At 38.4% G+C, this 17,266-nt stretch overlaps 1 protein-coding gene across 6 annotated transcripts; it reads right to left on the bottom strand.

Moving 5' to 3' along the window:
- Positions 1-14: 14 nt before the first annotated feature.
- On the bottom strand, positions 15-17,201 carry elmod3 (ELMO/CED-12 domain containing 3). Of its 6 annotated transcripts, XR_005207842.1 has the most exons (15): positions 17,099-17,201; positions 12,811-13,615; positions 11,938-12,009; positions 11,783-11,857; positions 11,625-11,694; positions 11,199-11,261; positions 11,003-11,091; positions 10,384-10,507; positions 10,146-10,268; positions 9,641-9,771; positions 9,276-9,352; positions 9,054-9,181; positions 8,366-8,660; positions 6,979-6,989; positions 15-38 (listed from the first exon to the last, which is right to left on the bottom strand). XR_005207842.1 is itself a non-coding variant. In XM_037777365.1 (14 exons), the coding sequence occupies exons 3-14, from the start codon at positions 12,910-12,912 to the stop codon at positions 8,419-8,421; spliced, it is 1,296 nt and encodes a 431-aa protein (XP_037633293.1). In that variant the 5' UTR covers positions 12,913-13,345; positions 13,434-13,615; positions 17,099-17,201; the 3' UTR covers positions 4,787-8,418. The 6 variants fall into 6 exon arrangements, 4 of the variants coding, with proteins under 4 accessions (XP_037633293.1, XP_037633294.1, XP_037633291.1 ...); XR_005207841.1 differs by lacking the exon at positions 6,979-6,989 and having other exon boundaries at positions 8,369-8,660; XM_037777365.1 differs by lacking the exon at positions 15-38 and having other exon boundaries at positions 4,787-8,660; positions 12,811-13,345; positions 13,434-13,615.
- Positions 17,202-17,266: the final 65 nt, after the last annotated feature.

Below are 17,266 nucleotides of genomic sequence, written 5' to 3'. Positions count from 1 at the left end.
AAACCCAAGTGCATTCAAACACACACACACACACACACCTGCTAAAATAATTCAGTCCATACATACACTCTCACATTATGAAGACAGTGGAACAAAATTGCATTAAGGATTTGATTTTAAGAAAATTGCATTGCAACATGCGATCATATGTGGAGGATATTACTAAGGCGGCGAAGAATGCAGCAGATAATTCAGACTACAGTAAGGTCAAGCAGAGGCCTTTTCAACTGGCGAGGATACAGACACACACACTGGGGAGCTGGCTGGAAATGCTTACTCTTTTTTTTTTTTACCCAAACTATTTCACAATGCAGACAGAGATCTGCAGTGGGGGCAATGCACTCTGTAATAAAAGCCAAATGAAAGCATGGAAAACAACATGTGAATCACTTCAATTATTTAGTCATAAAACACGCATTAGAAGAAAACCACAGCAGCCACTCCCTGATAACAATCTGGTGATCAAGACTGTAAAGTTAATATTATGCCATTTATACTTCTGCTTCACCACAGTTCATATGCAAATATTATACTTACTCATCTTCGTTATAGCTACTAGTAGTTACAATACAGATTATTTTACATAGCCTACGACAACATAATCAGTTTATACAATAAGATACACTAGAGATTAAACTACCCAATAAGATAGCAAATATTAGCTCCATTTCCAACAGCTTCATTAAAGCAGAACTATGTAGATAACTTTTAAAATAATAATACTGCATATATACTGCAGCAGCCTCTTCATTTGTGAGAGGAAAATATGTTATTTCTTAAGTCTGACTTAGAGTATCTTTGCTTTAATCCCTTTGTAATAATGATATATCATTAACACACAGAGGTGGAAGAAGTATTCAGATTCTTTACTCAAGGAAAAGTAGTAATACCACAGTGTAAAGATTACAAATATTAGCAAAATGTACTTAGGTCTAGCTAAAAGGAAAGAACTCAATGCAGAAAAATCCTCTGTTAATGGTATAGCCTACCATTAGCCTATATATTATTACTGTATATGTATTATAGTCTATATCTTAGAGGAATATTTTTTAATGCATGTATGTGAGAGAAGCATTTCACTGTTGTAATTAATTTTAGACATGCAGGTAGTTTAATCTGTAATGATGCATCATATTTTATAAACTGATCATGTTTTATGCAAATCTTAACTTGTAAAATAACCGGAGTAAAAAGTGCATTATACTGGAGTAGAAGTAGGTTACAAATTGGTGAAAATGTGTAAATGAGTAAACTTGAGTAACTTGGGTAAATGTACTTATTTACATTCCACCCCTAATATATAATACTGTCAATACTATTGTGCTTGCATAATGTGTACTTTTACTACTACTTACATTTTGATGATAACAATTCCATTCATTTACTTAGATCCAATAGATATATTTTATATATAGGCCTATTATCATAATAATAATAATAATAATAATAATAAACTTTATTTTTCACAAATGTGTAAATTTGCTTTCGGCTTCACAGGTTGGTTAAAACACATCGTAGTAAATCACAATACATACAATAAATAGCACAACATGCAGTAAATCACAGTAAATAGCAGTAACGGACATGGTCCCAGTGTGAATGGTGTTTATGAGTTTAGTAAAGTTATTGCATTTGGTATGAAAGACTTTTTGTAAATGTTCTTGGTTGCTGCGGCAGCGTCTTCCCGAGGGCTTTTTGTTTCACCTGTGTTTTATATATATATATATATATATATATACATCCCATATGGTGCCCATATGATGTACACATGTTCAAAGTTAAGACATTTTCAACAAGACTTTTGTAGACCGTCTCTAAGATGTTCTTGCTTATATCGTATGAATCTAATTTCCTGATTAGATACATGCCCTTCATTGCATTACTTTTGTCCTCACACTACTTAGTAAGCTCACTAATATGGTGAAAATATGTGGACTGATTAACTGTGTCTGCATCGTTGTGTTTTTACAGCTCATGCTAAAGGAACTGAATACTTCTCCCACCATTGTACACAAGAATAGTAGTGTGTAAGTTACACTTAAATGCAGAGAAACTACTAATCAAGGATAAGAAGTCCTGACCTTTCACACATGGTGATTAGTGTTCAGACAGTATGTCAGAGTGAGTGACATCCTTCCAAGAAGCTCGAGCGTATTGTTTCAGAAAAAAAGCACAATGGATGATAATCACATAGAGAGGATGAGCATCTGAGGCCTTAACTTACAACTGTTCACACCGGCCACACTTGAGCACTTACACATAATTGCAATGCAGACAACAGACACCAGCACACTTTGCTGACTTTGAGTGTCTCGGGTAACTTTTATTTCATCTGTAAATTCCTAAAGCAGAGCGGTATACATTAAATTTAGGGTCTGAGCACACACAGCCTTGAGCTGAGCGTCAGCATCTACTGGGCAGGAAACAATGACATCAGAGAGGGAGAGAAAGAGAGTTGGGGGAGGGAAGGCGGGAGAGTAAGACATGCTGTATTCCAGCAGGCTCACTAGGTACAAATGGAAACAGATTTATACAACCCCATCCTGCTCTTTTCTCTTCACTCTCACTGAGCATGTGGAAACATAAACACTCCAGGATAGCTGACACCTAACTGATGTCTGTGTATTCGATTATTTACCCTTTAATGGGCTCCTGATTGGTATAATTGCAGTTGTGTTTTGTATTTTGTCCTTTGCTCTCCACTGAAACCACATGCACACCAAAGAACACTTACACAAGCACAGACGGCGCGGCAAACTATTAGCAGATATGAAAAATCGCTTGAGGAACTGCGATTTCGACACAGATTAGTGATAAAAAAATTAAAAAAAAGGTTGGCTGAAATATTTTTTCCACCGTGTGTGTGCTGTGATTCAGCAGGTCCACCACAGCCCAGTCATCTGGCTCCGTGGGACTGGAGCCACGAGGCTGATTAAGCGCAGATGTAGAAGCACGCAGCACCAAGATTCCTTTGGAGGCGTCCCAACTTTATTGACCCAGGACCAAAACCCCCCTTTTTCTCTGATCGGTTGCAAATATTTCAACATTGCACTGCCGTGTGTTATTGCAACTCAAGGGAGGCAAATATACTACAATTTCTGTTTAATAGTGCTTGAATGACGTCTTATTAAGTAATCTGTTTCCCCGATGAAAGACGAAGCGCACACTGAAGAGCCTTGGACTGTGGCTGAGACTATCTAGTACACATCAGCCTGCCAGTACTGGTGCTCCTCCCTAATGATGAAGCACCAGAGGAACTTATGAGGTTCACTTGAAACTAAACAACCAAAGGGAGAATAAATAGAGATTAGGTTTGAATTTCACAGGAGTGAACTTGCACTCCCTTGAAAGCTAAAGCACTGACAAATAGTTTTAAGTGTGTTGAGATGTGTAAATCAAACATCTGCCACTGACCAGACTAAGAGTCTGCTTTAGTATATTTGTGTGTGTACGTGAGGGTATTTTGTAGTATTCAATACATAAAACATCCTGTAAATAATGTAGCACCTGTAGACTAATATGTTCTCTTATAGCGTTGGTCCGTATAGCTGCAGATCTATCAAAGTGTGCACTCTAGTGGCTGACTTACAGAAAAGCTACAGAAAAGCTGAAGGCCCACTGCAAACCATGTCTCAATTCAAAACTACATCATAATTATACACAATTTTTGAGTACTCAAAAATGTCATTATGCAAACTAAAACCCTTGATTTCTGAGTGCTGCTGATGTGCACTTTTGCACAAAGAAAAGCTGCTAACAGCTGAAAAAGAAGTTGATTAGTCAATCGAAAGGAACAGTTTTGATAAACAATTAATCATTTTATTTGTTTAATCAGGCCGACAAGGAAAAAATTCGTCGGTTTCAGCCTCTCAAATGTGAAGATTTGTTGCTTTTCTGTTTCTTTGGCTGGGCTCTCAGAACAAAACAATGAATCATTAATTAAAATAATTGTTAGTTGCAGCCCTATAAATGTGTGCGGTGGTGACATAACACCATGAAGATCTTGGAAAAAAAACCTAAGTATTAATCCTGGCTTTAATTCAGCAGTGTTTGCCAACCCCTTTTCTATCATTGAGTAAACTGACAACCCCTGACTAAGTGACATATTTTATGGATATGTCATATCATATTCAATGCATAACAATAACAATACAGAACATCTGCTAAATTATACAATTAACCAAAATAGTGAATGCAATAATTGCAAGAAGTTTGTGTAAAATGTGCCTTTTGGATGAATTTAGATCAGATAATTTCCTGTGAATTTTGCATCAGAGATGAATTTTCCTGGCATTTTTAGGAACTTTTAATACAAATCTGTCTTTATTGTGTATTTATTTATTCATTTTTTAACAATCATACATACTTAACAGCTTCTTTTTTGTTTGCATACTTTTCTAATTTTTAAATTTATATTTTAAATAACTAAAACAATTAATTAAAAATAAGAATTTTATTTAGATTTCTTCATAGAAATAAATGCTGAGATAAAGGCCAACTGTATATATTTATATGTTTTTTAAAAAAAGTTGTCATACGCCACCTAAAATCAAGAAGGCCTTGCGACCCCCTGTGAAGCCTTTGCGACCCCTAGTGGGGGTCGGGATCCCGGGCAGTCAAATATATCAATCTGTTGTATACTGATTGGGGGTTTATTGAAAATTTATATTTGTATTTATGTATAAATTAGTACGTAGTGTGGAGTTTGGAGACAGCACCAGTACAATCATTCATTAGATCCAATAAAAAGTCACAAATGGCTCAGTGATTCCACAGAGAAAGTATGTTAGTTTTTAAACAGCATTTATTTAGCTTTCTCCATACAATACATTTAATGTACAACAGCACATACTGTATTCTGAAATAACTCTCAGTATAAAATAGGGCTTCTACAATCAAGGTACAGTCATAAAATGCTCTGAGGGACATGACGACGACGGCAACAGTAAAACACCTTCATATAAAGCGCAGGATATTGAGAGAAGTGATTGTATTTGCCGAGCTGCTGCTGTGGGAAGCAGAACTTCACACCACACCTCTCAGAGCATCCGACATCCTGCAAGAACCCGTTTGTTTTTGTTTTTATCTCTTGGTTCTGGTTTCACAACTGAGGAGATTCCAAATGATGATCAACGCATAAGAATATGATCTATCACAACTGCTGAAAATATAACTTTTGGTAATATGAGAGGATAAAATCAGGCCTTGTTTGGATACTGAATATATACCAAGGTCAAAGCATACACCGGATTATGACTGCTAATCAAGCCTATATCTTTACAATCATATATTGAACTGTTTGTGACTGTAGCTGTAAAGTCTCTTGAGTGTTTTTCGGACATCAAACACTTAAACACAGCAAAAGTATACTGTACTATCACTGAAGCCACGAGAAAACCAGCTTATTTCAAACATGGTAAACATCAGCCAATTATAGATCGTTCTTAAAAAGGATTTCAATCATCTGCAGATGTGTATCAGAGCGCGCGTGGGCCTATATAGTGTCTATAAATGTGTCTTTAAATAGAATACACGTAACATTGACCAGCTTTTGTGTTAGTTTGCTATTACGTAGTGCTTTAGGTGTTGAATATACATTATATAACATGTCCAATTGGTATGAGAGAAGGCCTAGGTACAAGGAAACGTAAAAAGATAAGAGTCTGACTGAGAGGCCAAACAAACATCAGGAGAGAGAAAGGAGAGATTTGTCTCAAGTCTTGAGGTAAGCAATGTTTCAGTATAATGCCCTACAGACAATCATACAGTTACAATCATTAATTCTCTATGTACAAACTTCCTGATTTACATACACTGTACTGCTCCTCAGTTTAAAATTTAATGAAACTAAATGTGAGATCATATCCGTGGTTGGTGCAATTTTTTGTTTTTAGAGGGAGGCGGGGAATCGGACTCCACAAAGCCTGTTTCATGAGGCGGGCGATAATGAACATTATGGCTATTTGAAGATGGCCTGTTTCCTCTTGCATACGTCACACATACTATCAAATATCTACAACAGTGCAAATTTTCCTGCTCAATCAAATACACTCGCAAACAACTGGCGAAACTACATCAGCTCATTTGTTGAAGTCATAGGGTGAAGATGGCAACTATCTCGAGTAGATGTCGACGTAGAACATGTACATGCCTGTGTATGATTTTATGTGTGTATCCATTAGGCCTGCATGTTTTAGGGGGGGGGGTCACATCGACTCTGTTTACCGCGTTACATGAATGGAGGAAGTCTACTGTGGCACGGTGGCTCAAATGGAAGAAAAGAAAAAAAAAAGGAAGCGAGGACAAACCAGGGCTCTACCCCCACATGGCTCCACTGGATGTAGGCACCGTTTTTTTTTAGTTTTTTTGTTTACTGTTACCTTCTTAGAAGACAAGGTTGAGCTCAATGACGTGTCAAGCCTATACCACATCGCTCCGAAACATTACGCCGGGCCACCTAAACGTGTGTCTACTACTGAAGGAGGCTTTAATGCGAAATAAATGTGCTATAGTAGTAACAGTTTGCGCACCCATTGACACTACAGACTGTAACTGAGACGTGACATCAACAAGCTTTACGAAGAGGAGGAGGCTATAGGATGCTACAGTACTAGTGCTACCTGAACATGCTACAGATTGAGACTACGACGATGGGAGACGGTTTCACATTAGCACAGAGCAGGAACCAGCTTTGCTGAGGAGCTCTACCCATCCCAGGCCACAGAGCCGCTAACTCCAGCTGTGTCCTGAACCTGAACCAACATCTGGTTACTTTTTTTCTTGAAAAAGCAACCCAAAGAATGTGTTTGTTTTTCTTTGTTTTGGGATAAATCTAGTCCTCGGAAATGTTATGTACCATTTTTAAAATGACAAAAAGTAGTACCGTCTTTGCAGCTTGATGGATCAAGTACTTAGTAAAGCTGGCTTATTGTGTGCAGAGGAAAGCACCCCATCTGTAGTCAGTTCCTGTCATACGACACACACACACATACACACAAAAACACTCGCTCGCACAAGCGCACAAACCCTGAAGTTAGGAACGATTTCTATCGTCACACAGCACTATCGTTTTGATTATCATTGAGTGAGAGCTGGGATTGCATACTGTACCATACGTCTCCGAGGAGAGGCACCCTTCATCAATATCAGCTCATTCATTTCATTTTCACACACAAGCCGCACGCACACTGGAATAAATTTTTAACTGGTCAAATAAAAGTACAATCACATGCTTTATAACGGAATGTAGAGAAAGCTCATACAAGACCTTCAACTTGAGCCGGGACCAAGCGCACAGACTCTGTTATGAAGTGTCTCCTTGGCTTTAACCGCGAAAAAGATTTTCAGACGTTCTGGTGAAATTTAACAACCCCTTCTCATGGTCACTCAGCCATCTGTTTAATAACAAAGTTCTGCTTTTATACATAACTGTGAAGTTATGACAGCTGTCCCTTCAGAAAGGACTAAAATAGTTTTGTTTTTTTAATTATTTAAAATATATTCCCCCATGTTAAAGTGGGAGCTCTGGACCTAGTCTATCAGACCCCTGGCAACACGAGTACACCAAACGACTGGCTATACCTCCACACATCTGGACTGGAGTGTCCATTCTTTCACATGATTTCATTCACGCTCTAATAGAGAATGCAAAGTGATCAGACCTTCAAAGTCTACTGTGTGAGATATTTGAGAACAGCATCTACTGGCATTTTCTGCTCCCCCCCCCTAAAAAAAAAAAAAAAACCTTCCCGGATTTTCTATCTGCCGCTCTCCACTCGTGCTGGGAGATAACCTGCTTCTGTTTGCCCTGTAGCAGGTTTCCTTTCTCCATTATCACCATAAAGTTAACAGAGCGTTCAACAATATGCATTATGAGCGGTTAAGAGTGCTCGTGTGATGGAGCTGTTATCTTGGAGCGACGTGCCTGTTAAGATGCTCCCCCCTCTGCAATGTGTTGACATACCCTGACTGAGAGACCCTAGGGGACACAAGTGTGTACGTTTTGGACTTCTAGGCAGGTAGAGTTTAACCGCAAGAATTTGGCAGCTTTCAATTTGGCTACTAAATCCACAGAAAAGTGCAAAACAATCACTTTGTGTGTCTGACCTGCATCAGCTCTTTATATTTGACTGCTCTCTGTTTTAAAAATAAATAAATTAATCATTAATAAAAAAAAATAAAAAAAATCAAATATAACTCTGAAAGCTTAAATCTGATCAAAGTGCAGCACCCCAGCGTCAGTGGAAGGAGGGGAAGTGTTTGAATAGGTTCAGATAGCAGGTCCTAGATCAGGGACTGGTGGGGTTCTAGCTCTCTGAGAGTAAAGCCACTCGCACATACCGTGATACTTACAAATAGGATTGCTCACACACACACACGCACACGCACACACACTCACTCACTCACACAGAGTCTAGCTTAGATGAGTCTGGCCTCTCCCTCCATGTCTGGCGGTAGATCACACACTCCTGTGAAGTGCATCTCCTTCCCCTTGCTGCCCTGTCCCGTCCCGGCTCTGGCCCCCAGGCTGGGAGAGGGCTGTTGGGCCTGGGGGTCTGGCGATGTCCCACGGGGGATTCCACCTGCCCGCCTCTCTTTCAGGAAGACCTCTAGTCGGCGCAGCATCTGCTTGGGGTTCTTTTTGGCAAACAGCTCCACTTCTGCAGGGTTGGAAAACACAGAAATGGTGGGACTCATGCCGGGACGACAATCTGTGTTTAACTGTGAGCGTTGAGTTCAATGCATAGACCCGTGACTCATGTTTTAAAGGAAGAGTTCGACAGTTTTGAAAATACATTAATTTACATGAGAAGATTGATACCACTTGCATATCTGTCCATAAAATATGAAGCCAAAGCCAGCAGCCATTTTAGCTATTTTACCCCTGCATTATCATATTAAAAATAAAAAAATAAATAAGGAGAAACACGCAACAATTTCACCACAATACAATGCATCTGCAACAGAATGATCGATCCTTCATTACAAATGAATGAACCGGCACGATTTCAAAGCGCTTAGTAATAGCAGAAACCCTACACCGTTTTCTTTACCTTTTAGTACAAAGCCAGAGTCAAGGATGGTCTTCTGTTGGGTCTTCCACAGTTGGTACAAGTGCAGATACGTGGCAACGTAGAACTCGTTCAGCACGCCAACCACTTGCTGACGACGATTGCACTCCCTGGCGTGACCGAAGACAATGCATTGGTGACAAATAGACAGCAAGCCACATGCATACTCAAGAAGATACAGAATTGTGAGGACCGGTGACTCACTTGGACAAGGCTTCCTCTCTGAGTACTTGCAGAGCGATGCGGGTCATGTTGATTGACATCACACTGAATGGAAAGTTCTAAACCAGAGAAAATACAAATTTAGGTCCACACGGACTACTTACAGGGGCTACAAGAGCAAGGCCTGAAACAAGCTTGTCTTGTGGCTGACTTTATTGATCCCTGAGGGGAACATTTTTTTTCGCTTTAGTTTCCTCTGCAGGGAAGACAAAGGTCAGGGTCAGCTACAAAGTAGCACGCCTGGAGTGGGAGGTTGTTCTCTGAAGGATTAGTGAAATCTGATTCCTGAATAAAACATATGCACACATTAACTGACTACGGCATGAGTAAATACGAGCTGGTGATACCTGTGTAGGGTGTTGTGATAACTTGTAGATGTCTCTAGCCAACGGTAGAGTCTCTGGGTCCATCACAAAGTACAGCGTATGCATCAGTCCCAGGAAACCAGTGCCACGTAGGTCAGTGGCTGGGTCTGTACCTGAAGTACGGAAACACAAACAAACACAGAGACGATGCAACAGCACATTGAGTCATGGTGTTTCCTTATTTGGTGTGAATACCGTCAATAATTTTGGATACAGATTTTCTTTTCTAAAATAAATATTATAATATCACACAGAGGCTTCAGACCATTTCTTTCAAATATTGGATGCATATATTTAGAGAAGCACTTAATGCTGCAGAAATACCATGTGTTGCATTGACCTTTACTAATGAACCTTAAAATCTCTGACCACTTAAAAGCTATAACACTGAAATTAAAGAGCAGTTCACTAGCAAGTTGAATTTAATATGAACAATCACAGACTTGAACTGCTGTATCTATAGCGAAGGAGTGTACAGGTGTGTTACCCTGAAAGCCGATGTTTTCCCAGTGTGCACCAAAGCGAGGACAGTCCAGCCTGCTGCCAATCAGCCTCTTATAAATGGTCTGGAGGACACGCATGTGGACTGTTTGGCCGTTGTCCACGTGGCCTATAGAAAACACACAAATATGCAGAAGTGAAACTCAGTGGTTTATTAGAAACACTCGTGAGTTTCACACATGGCGGGATGATTACATAAACGTGCCCAGCAAACACACACTCACACTGTGCGATGGCAAAGACCAGATCCCTCTCCTCCAGGAGCTCCCTGTGCAGCCGTGGAGGTCCGAAGAGGAAGTGTGTGATCGCGGCCAGACCTGTCCTGCGAATGGTTGGCTGGATGTTCTTCTACGGACGGGGGTGGGGGCAGAAATACAATACCACTTTAAAATTATAGTTAGAGCTATCAATCATCCACTTCATTCTTATTTGAATATTTATATCATAATGACTAGAGTCCCGCAATTTCAATCCAGTAAATTCTTTATTTACTTCACCGACAAGTGACATGTCTTTATTTGAGAAAGGTCTTTCTTTCATCTTCATTTACAAATTTCCATTGTTTCAAATTTGCTCTTCTTTGCTGTGTTAATTTGCTGTTGCTTGTGTCTGCTTTTAATGCAAACTTTCACAATAAAATGCTTCTCATCCCTGGGAAGCTTTTACTGGGAATTTATCAAACGCAAAGTGTGCATATAGTAAGACGATGTTTCACTGGATCTACATTGTGCTGAATTTAGCCTTTATTTGTTCCAAAAAAAACAGCTCCTCCTGCTATTATTTGGCCATTATTAAAATATCAGCTTCTAATTTGAGTATTTTTTGGTATGCAGTGTTCCTTACCAGCAAGTCCCCGAGGTCTGTGGTCTGGAAGTACTGCAGGGCTTCATTGAAGGAGATGAGCGGGGTTGGGTTGGAGTCCTCAGTGAGAGCTGGGGGATATTACACAAAAAGTTATTCTTTTTAGAACAGCAACAAAAAATCAACAAAGCCGTCATCATCTTGATGAAAACAGGTGAAACAGCAAGACGCATCTGACCTGGTTGGACGTTCTCCAGAGCCTCCCACTCCTGTCTGGCCTTTTCCAACTCCACATTTTCCTCTGTTGAGATTTAAAAAAAATAAGTTAAGAAAGCAAAATAGTACACCCAACTCTATCACACAATCTCACACGCGCACACAAACTTCACCAGAAGCACTGCCAGGGGATCTTCTCAGCCAATGGGCTGTGGTGCATTGGCCGACACCCATCCAGTTCATCCTGAGTCATAAATCCTTCCTGTCTAACAGACCTGCATCACTCAGAGTGCCACTGAGACCCTGTGCTTCCTCCAAGCAGGCAACCTGCACCCCCAGGGAGGTTTTACCTGCAGCAGCTGCCTGGTATCTAGGATACACTGTCTCACATTCCTGTGGGAAGAGGATGTGAGACAAAAGAGAGGTTGTGTGAGAGTATGTGTGTTACCTGCAGGCTGAGGCTGTTCACCTCCGGCTGCCAGGGTCTGCAGGAGGCCGTTCTGCTTCAGTGCTGAAATCTGGACAATTACCAAATAATGCATTACATTACGTTCAAAGAAGGACACGTTGGTTTCTGGTGAGATGCTAAGAATGAAATGTAATTACCGGCAGGGATCTGAGCGGTGCGTTGCCGTTGGTGTGGTCTTTGACATTATGACTAATTATCAGTCCGTTCATGACCTGCGGAGACAAAAGTTTGAATTGTCAATTTCTAAATAAAATAAAAATAGATCAGCAAGAAGGGATTTTTTTTTACTCACAGGCTTATGGTTGGAGTGTCCATTGGTGATATCCTCTAATGGTTTACATTCATGGGACAAACCATTCAGGCCCTAAGCAACACAGAGCAGATGCTTCAGAGAAATGTGTACGATGTAAAAATAGTGCAGCTTTCACTGCTTTTAAGACAGGTAACTCATTATCATGGCACGCTTCTTTTCATTTTCTCATTTTTTTGCTAGTTCTGGCAATCCCTGAAATCTTAAAACTTGTGAAGAATATTTAGCACAACAAGCCAAATAAAATCTCAGAGATGTCTCAGAAGTTGCACACTTCACTTTTTCTATTTTGCTTCCTGTGTTGGTAGATTTAGGTAGGTAGATTCGGTAATTCAAGGGTGCACTTCCTGTGAGGAAAACTGTCCCTGCCCTGTTACGTTGCATCCAGCCAGCCAGGGGACACACTTATCCAAGTGTTTACAAAAGAAGCAATACACAAGGATAGAAGCCAGGGAGCAATAAGTAATGTTACGGCTGGAAAACCAAGCCGGGGATAAGGGAAATGCCCTGTCGGCTGCCGCCATAGCAACATGCCAAGCAAGCCAGACCAGAGATTACAGCTGAAGCAGAGGGACAACTTTTGACTTTAGGCCAGAAGTTAAACACATGTGACAGAACTGCTTAAACAAATTAGCTCTTAATTGTTTATCATTCAACAATGTGGGACAGCATTTATCCCTGAGGGAGACTCCGTCAGTGTAGCAACAGTGGTAAGACAGCACCTACTTTCATTCTGTTGACCAACACAGGTGGTGTTGCTTTCTGTTTTAATGGTGTTAAGTTGCTGTAAACCCAAACACTGAAATGAGATTAAATGGTTAGAAACTTTAAGATCAAAAGGTGAAATAACATTACCTCAGTGTGGGATGTGACATCAATGTCTTCTTCCATTGCATATGAGTGTGTTGGCTGGCGAGCGTGTTCCTGATCCTGGCCTCTAAAGGCTTCTGTAGACATGGACTGAGATGGGCTGAGGAGCTGATGCGAGGACCACCATGGTTTCCGTAGTGCACATTTGTAGTGACTGCAAGTATCTTTGCTTTCCTCCTTTCCTCCTCATATACACAGAGAACTCAACGTCCACAGTCACCAGTAGGATTTCCCAAAACTGTCACTGGCAGAAGAAATCCATATTGTGCACATCATATTCTGTGCAATAGCGATGATTGTGTAGTTTTGATGGCAGCTTGGTTTTATTAGCTACTCTAAAGTTTAACCATGAGTGTGTCCACTGACAGGAGCAGTGCAGGTATCAGTCTGCAAGAGCTGACAGGAGGAAATGGCGATCCATCAATGCACAAGTTTCCTGGAAACCTGCCTCCTTCCTCTCCTCCGCAGATCTGCCTGGCCAGTGGGTCCGCTCCTCAGCCCCATCACACGTACACAGAAGCTGGATAATGACATTGCTTTTCAGGGCTGGGCTTTCCCCGACCGAGACACTTCATTACTTTGGCACTCGAGACAAATCCAGTACGCACCTAGAGGCACCAGTTCAATTCACTCGCACCAAAGTTGTGTTATGTCTTCAGCCTCACATGAAACAGCAGCACACGTCCAATGTAAGAAGTGAAGGTGACCAGTGAGATGTGGGTCATGGATAGAGTTCTTGTAAGGTCAGAGTCCTGAGGAGGGGCTGTCATATGTACACACTATCTGAAAACTAGAACAAAAAAGAATGATTAAAACTACACAAAGTTAGTAAACGTCTGTCAATGAGCAACACACAAATCAAAATATTACATTATAATGCATATAACATAAAAAACGTGAAGTAAAACGTGTTGTCAAAATTGATAAAAACAATACTATGAAATAAAACTATTAGCTATATTGCCATTATAAAATGTCCCATATTATAATATTTTCTTTGTATGTTATCTTTTGGCAGAGCGACCTAAATTCAGTGGTGTAAAATAAGTACATTTAATAAACTTAAATACAAATTTGAGGTAGTTGTACTTTATTTGAGGCCATGCTACGTTATACTTCTACAACACAATTCACTTTTTACTTCACTACATTTATTTGACAGACAAATTTGGAGTTAAAAATTGATTACAAAAAAAGATATGGTGGAAAAAAAAACACTAGCAAATTTTAGTATGCCTAGAACTCACGTCAGAAACACCACAGGCACATTTATCTTATTGTTATAACTCATCTTATTTTTATTGTTAATCAATTAGGCACTGCTGTTTACTTTACATTTTTACAATTAGGTTGTTATAATTTACTTTATTTTTTTAGTTTACATACTTTACTAAATTTATCTTACTCATATTACAACACTATTTTGCACTGGTGTTAGTATTACTTATTATACACATTACATGTATTACTCTGTTGTGTTTTTTTATATTTATATTGCTGTAATATTTGAGTAATCTCTGGCACAAGAATTTCCTTTGTGATTAATAAATCCTATTTTATTTTATCATGTCAATGAGCCAGTCAGATGAATGGTTATCTATAAATAATAAGTTACTTTACAAATTAAGATTTTACATACATAACATACTGTATAAGGAGCTTATGTAGTTTAATGCTATGTTATGAATTAAAATACACAACAGCACATCACATAGTCAAAAAATGCTAACTTCATATTAATAATATGACATCACTATTTTATGCATTGAGTACTTTTATTTTTGATGCTTTGGTGGTATCCTAAATTTTCCTTACTATAATTATTATTTATTTATAATTATTCTAACTATAATTATTAACTTTAATCTGTGTCATACAGAAATATAAATTAATTACTGATATAATTATTCTTATCAAAATATACATTTGTTATCAATCCAGAATACCAATTAATTACTTATAATATAACTTAATCATATTGACTATTTGTTATCTTTTCTTCACTTTTTTAATGCATGACTTTTAATTATAATGGAGTATTTTTTTATGCTATTTACTATTTTTACTCAAGTCTGTTGTCTGAATCACAAAAATATATTAAAAAAAAAATGCATAACATGTGTGACATTAGAGTCCCTGCAGAGTGTATGCAGTGTCATGAAAAAAATCACAAAAATATATAATAAGAATAAATGCAACTTTTGTCAGATGACAGTGGTCTGCTGCTGTAACACATCTTTGACAGCTAACTAGACTATTTGTTATCTTTTCTTCACTTTTTTAATGCATGACTTTTAATTGTAATGGGAGTATTTTTGATGCTATTATTTACTACTTTTACTCAACTCTGTTGTCTGAATCACAAAAATATAAAAAAAAATGCATAACATGTGTGACATTAGAGTCCCTGCAGAGTGCATGCAGTGTCATGAAAAAAATCACAAAAATATATAATAAGAATAAATCGATAAATTGAGTGACATTTTTAATGCATGACTTTTAATTGTTATGGAGTATTTTTTATGCTATTACTACTTTTACTCAAGTCTGTTGTCTGAATCACAGAAAAATACAAATGTGTAACATTAGAGTCACTGCAGAGTGCATGCAGTGTCATGAAAAAAACACAAAATATATAATAATTGTAATGGAGTATTTTTTTATGCTATTTACTACTTTTACTCAAGTCTGTTATCTGAATCACAGAAATATAAAAAATTTCTGTGAATAAAATGTGTGACATTAGAGTCACTGCAGAGTGCATGCAGTGTCATGACAAAAATCCCCAAACATATATAATAAGAATAAATGCAACTTTTGTCAGATGACAGAGGTCTGCTACTGTAACACATCTTTGACAGCTACAGCAGCAACCTTTTCTTCACATTTTTAATGCATGACTTTTAATTATAATGCAGTATTTTTTATGCTATTATTTACTACTTTTACTCAAGTCTGTTATCTGAATCACAGAAAAATAAAAATGTGTAACATTAGAGTCACTGCAGAGTGCATGCAGTGTCATGACAAAACCACAAAATATATAATAAGTAATAATTTTAATGGAGTATTTTTTTATGCTATTTACTACTTTTACTCAAGTCTGTTGTCTGAATCACAAAATATATTAAAAAAATGCATAAAATGTATGACATTAGAGTCACTGCAGAGTACATGCAGTGTCATGACAAAAATCCCAAATTTTTATATAATAAGAATAAATGCAACTTTTGTCAGATGACAGAGGTCTGCTACTGTAACACATCTTTGACAGCTACAGTAGCAACCTTTTCTTCACATTTTTAATGCATGACTTTTAATTATAATGCAGTATTTTTTATGCTTTTATTTACTACTTTTACTCAAGTCTGTTGTCTGAATCACAAAAATATAAAAAAATGCCTGTGAAAAAAAAAGTGTCACATTAGAGTCCCTGCAGAGTGCATGCAGTATCATGAAAAAAAAAATCACAAATAATAAGAATAAATGCAACTTTTGTCAGATGACAGAGGCCTGCTACTGTAACACATCTTTGACAAAAATGCCCTAAAATGTGTGACATCAGAGTCACTGCAGAGTGCATGCAGTGTCATGACAAAACCACAAAATATATAATAAATAATAATTATAATGCAGTATTTTTTATGCTTTTATTTACTACTTTTACTCAAGTCTGTTGTCTGAATCACAAAAATATAAAAAAATGCCTGTGAAAAAAAAAGTGTGACATTAGAGTCCCTGCAGAGTGCATGCAGTATCATGAAAAAAAAAATCACAAATAATAATAATAAATGCAACTTCTGTCAGATGACAGTGGTCTGCAGCTTTGACAGCTACAGTAGCAACCATCTAGCTACAGTATCTGTTGCTAACCTCCAGCAGCAATATGTCAGCTAGCAACCCCGCAGGCACAAAGACGCAGCTACAGCTTCTTCACACAAACCCACTAACCTACCTGCACATATTGCATGCAAGCCAGACAACATTTTGCGTGCAAACAAGCTAAACAACCTCTGTCATGAATGTGCAGCTTGGTAAAGTAGTTGAGAGGAGGCTAACAGCAGAGAAAGACAGCTGTCAGGCTAACTAACGGTGCTAGCTGAGTGTAGCTCTGGTGAACTGTAACTGATGGAGGTCTCTGTGTCTAAATCACACAGCACCGAACGGATTCATCTGCTTCTGTCTTTAAGGTGTAGTTAAGTAATGCTAGATAACATTGCGTGTTGTGGCTTGTCTGATTATATTATGCGATAAGAAGCGTTTTAAAAAGTACCTCTTACTGTTTCTCCAATCTCAGCTTCCCTTCCCCCGTCCAGTGGCCAGCGGTAATTCACAAGTGCATCATGGGAGTTGTAGTTCTCCCTGTCGGACTGTAGCTTCATTACGTCATTGCTCTCAATTCAATTCAATTCAATTCAATATGCTTTATTGATCATGACTG

Source organism: Sebastes umbrosus, chromosome 8 (assembly GCF_015220745.1).
Source record: "Sebastes umbrosus isolate fSebUmb1 chromosome 8, fSebUmb1.pri, whole genome shotgun sequence".
In the NCBI taxonomy this organism is placed as follows: domain Eukaryota; kingdom Metazoa; phylum Chordata; class Actinopteri; order Perciformes; family Sebastidae; genus Sebastes; species Sebastes umbrosus.
This window is presented reverse-complemented; position numbering and strand designations above follow the sequence as displayed.

What these genes read in the sequence shown, in the direction of transcription:
- elmod3 (XM_037777363.1), bottom strand. Translation starts at nt 12,912, where the DNA reads ATGTCTACAGAAGCCTTTAGAGGCCAGGATCAGGAACACGCTCGCCAG. An exon ending in GGAAAACATCGGCTTTCAGG is followed by an intron (nt 9,772 to 10,145) that starts GTAACACACCTG and finishes TCCGTACTTCAG; the next exon opens with GTACAGACCCAGCCACTGAC. An exon ending in CTCTGGCTTTGTACTAAAAG is followed by an intron (nt 8,661 to 9,053) that starts GTAAAGAAAACG and finishes CCAACCCTGCAG; the next exon opens with AAGTGGAGCTGTTTGCCAAA.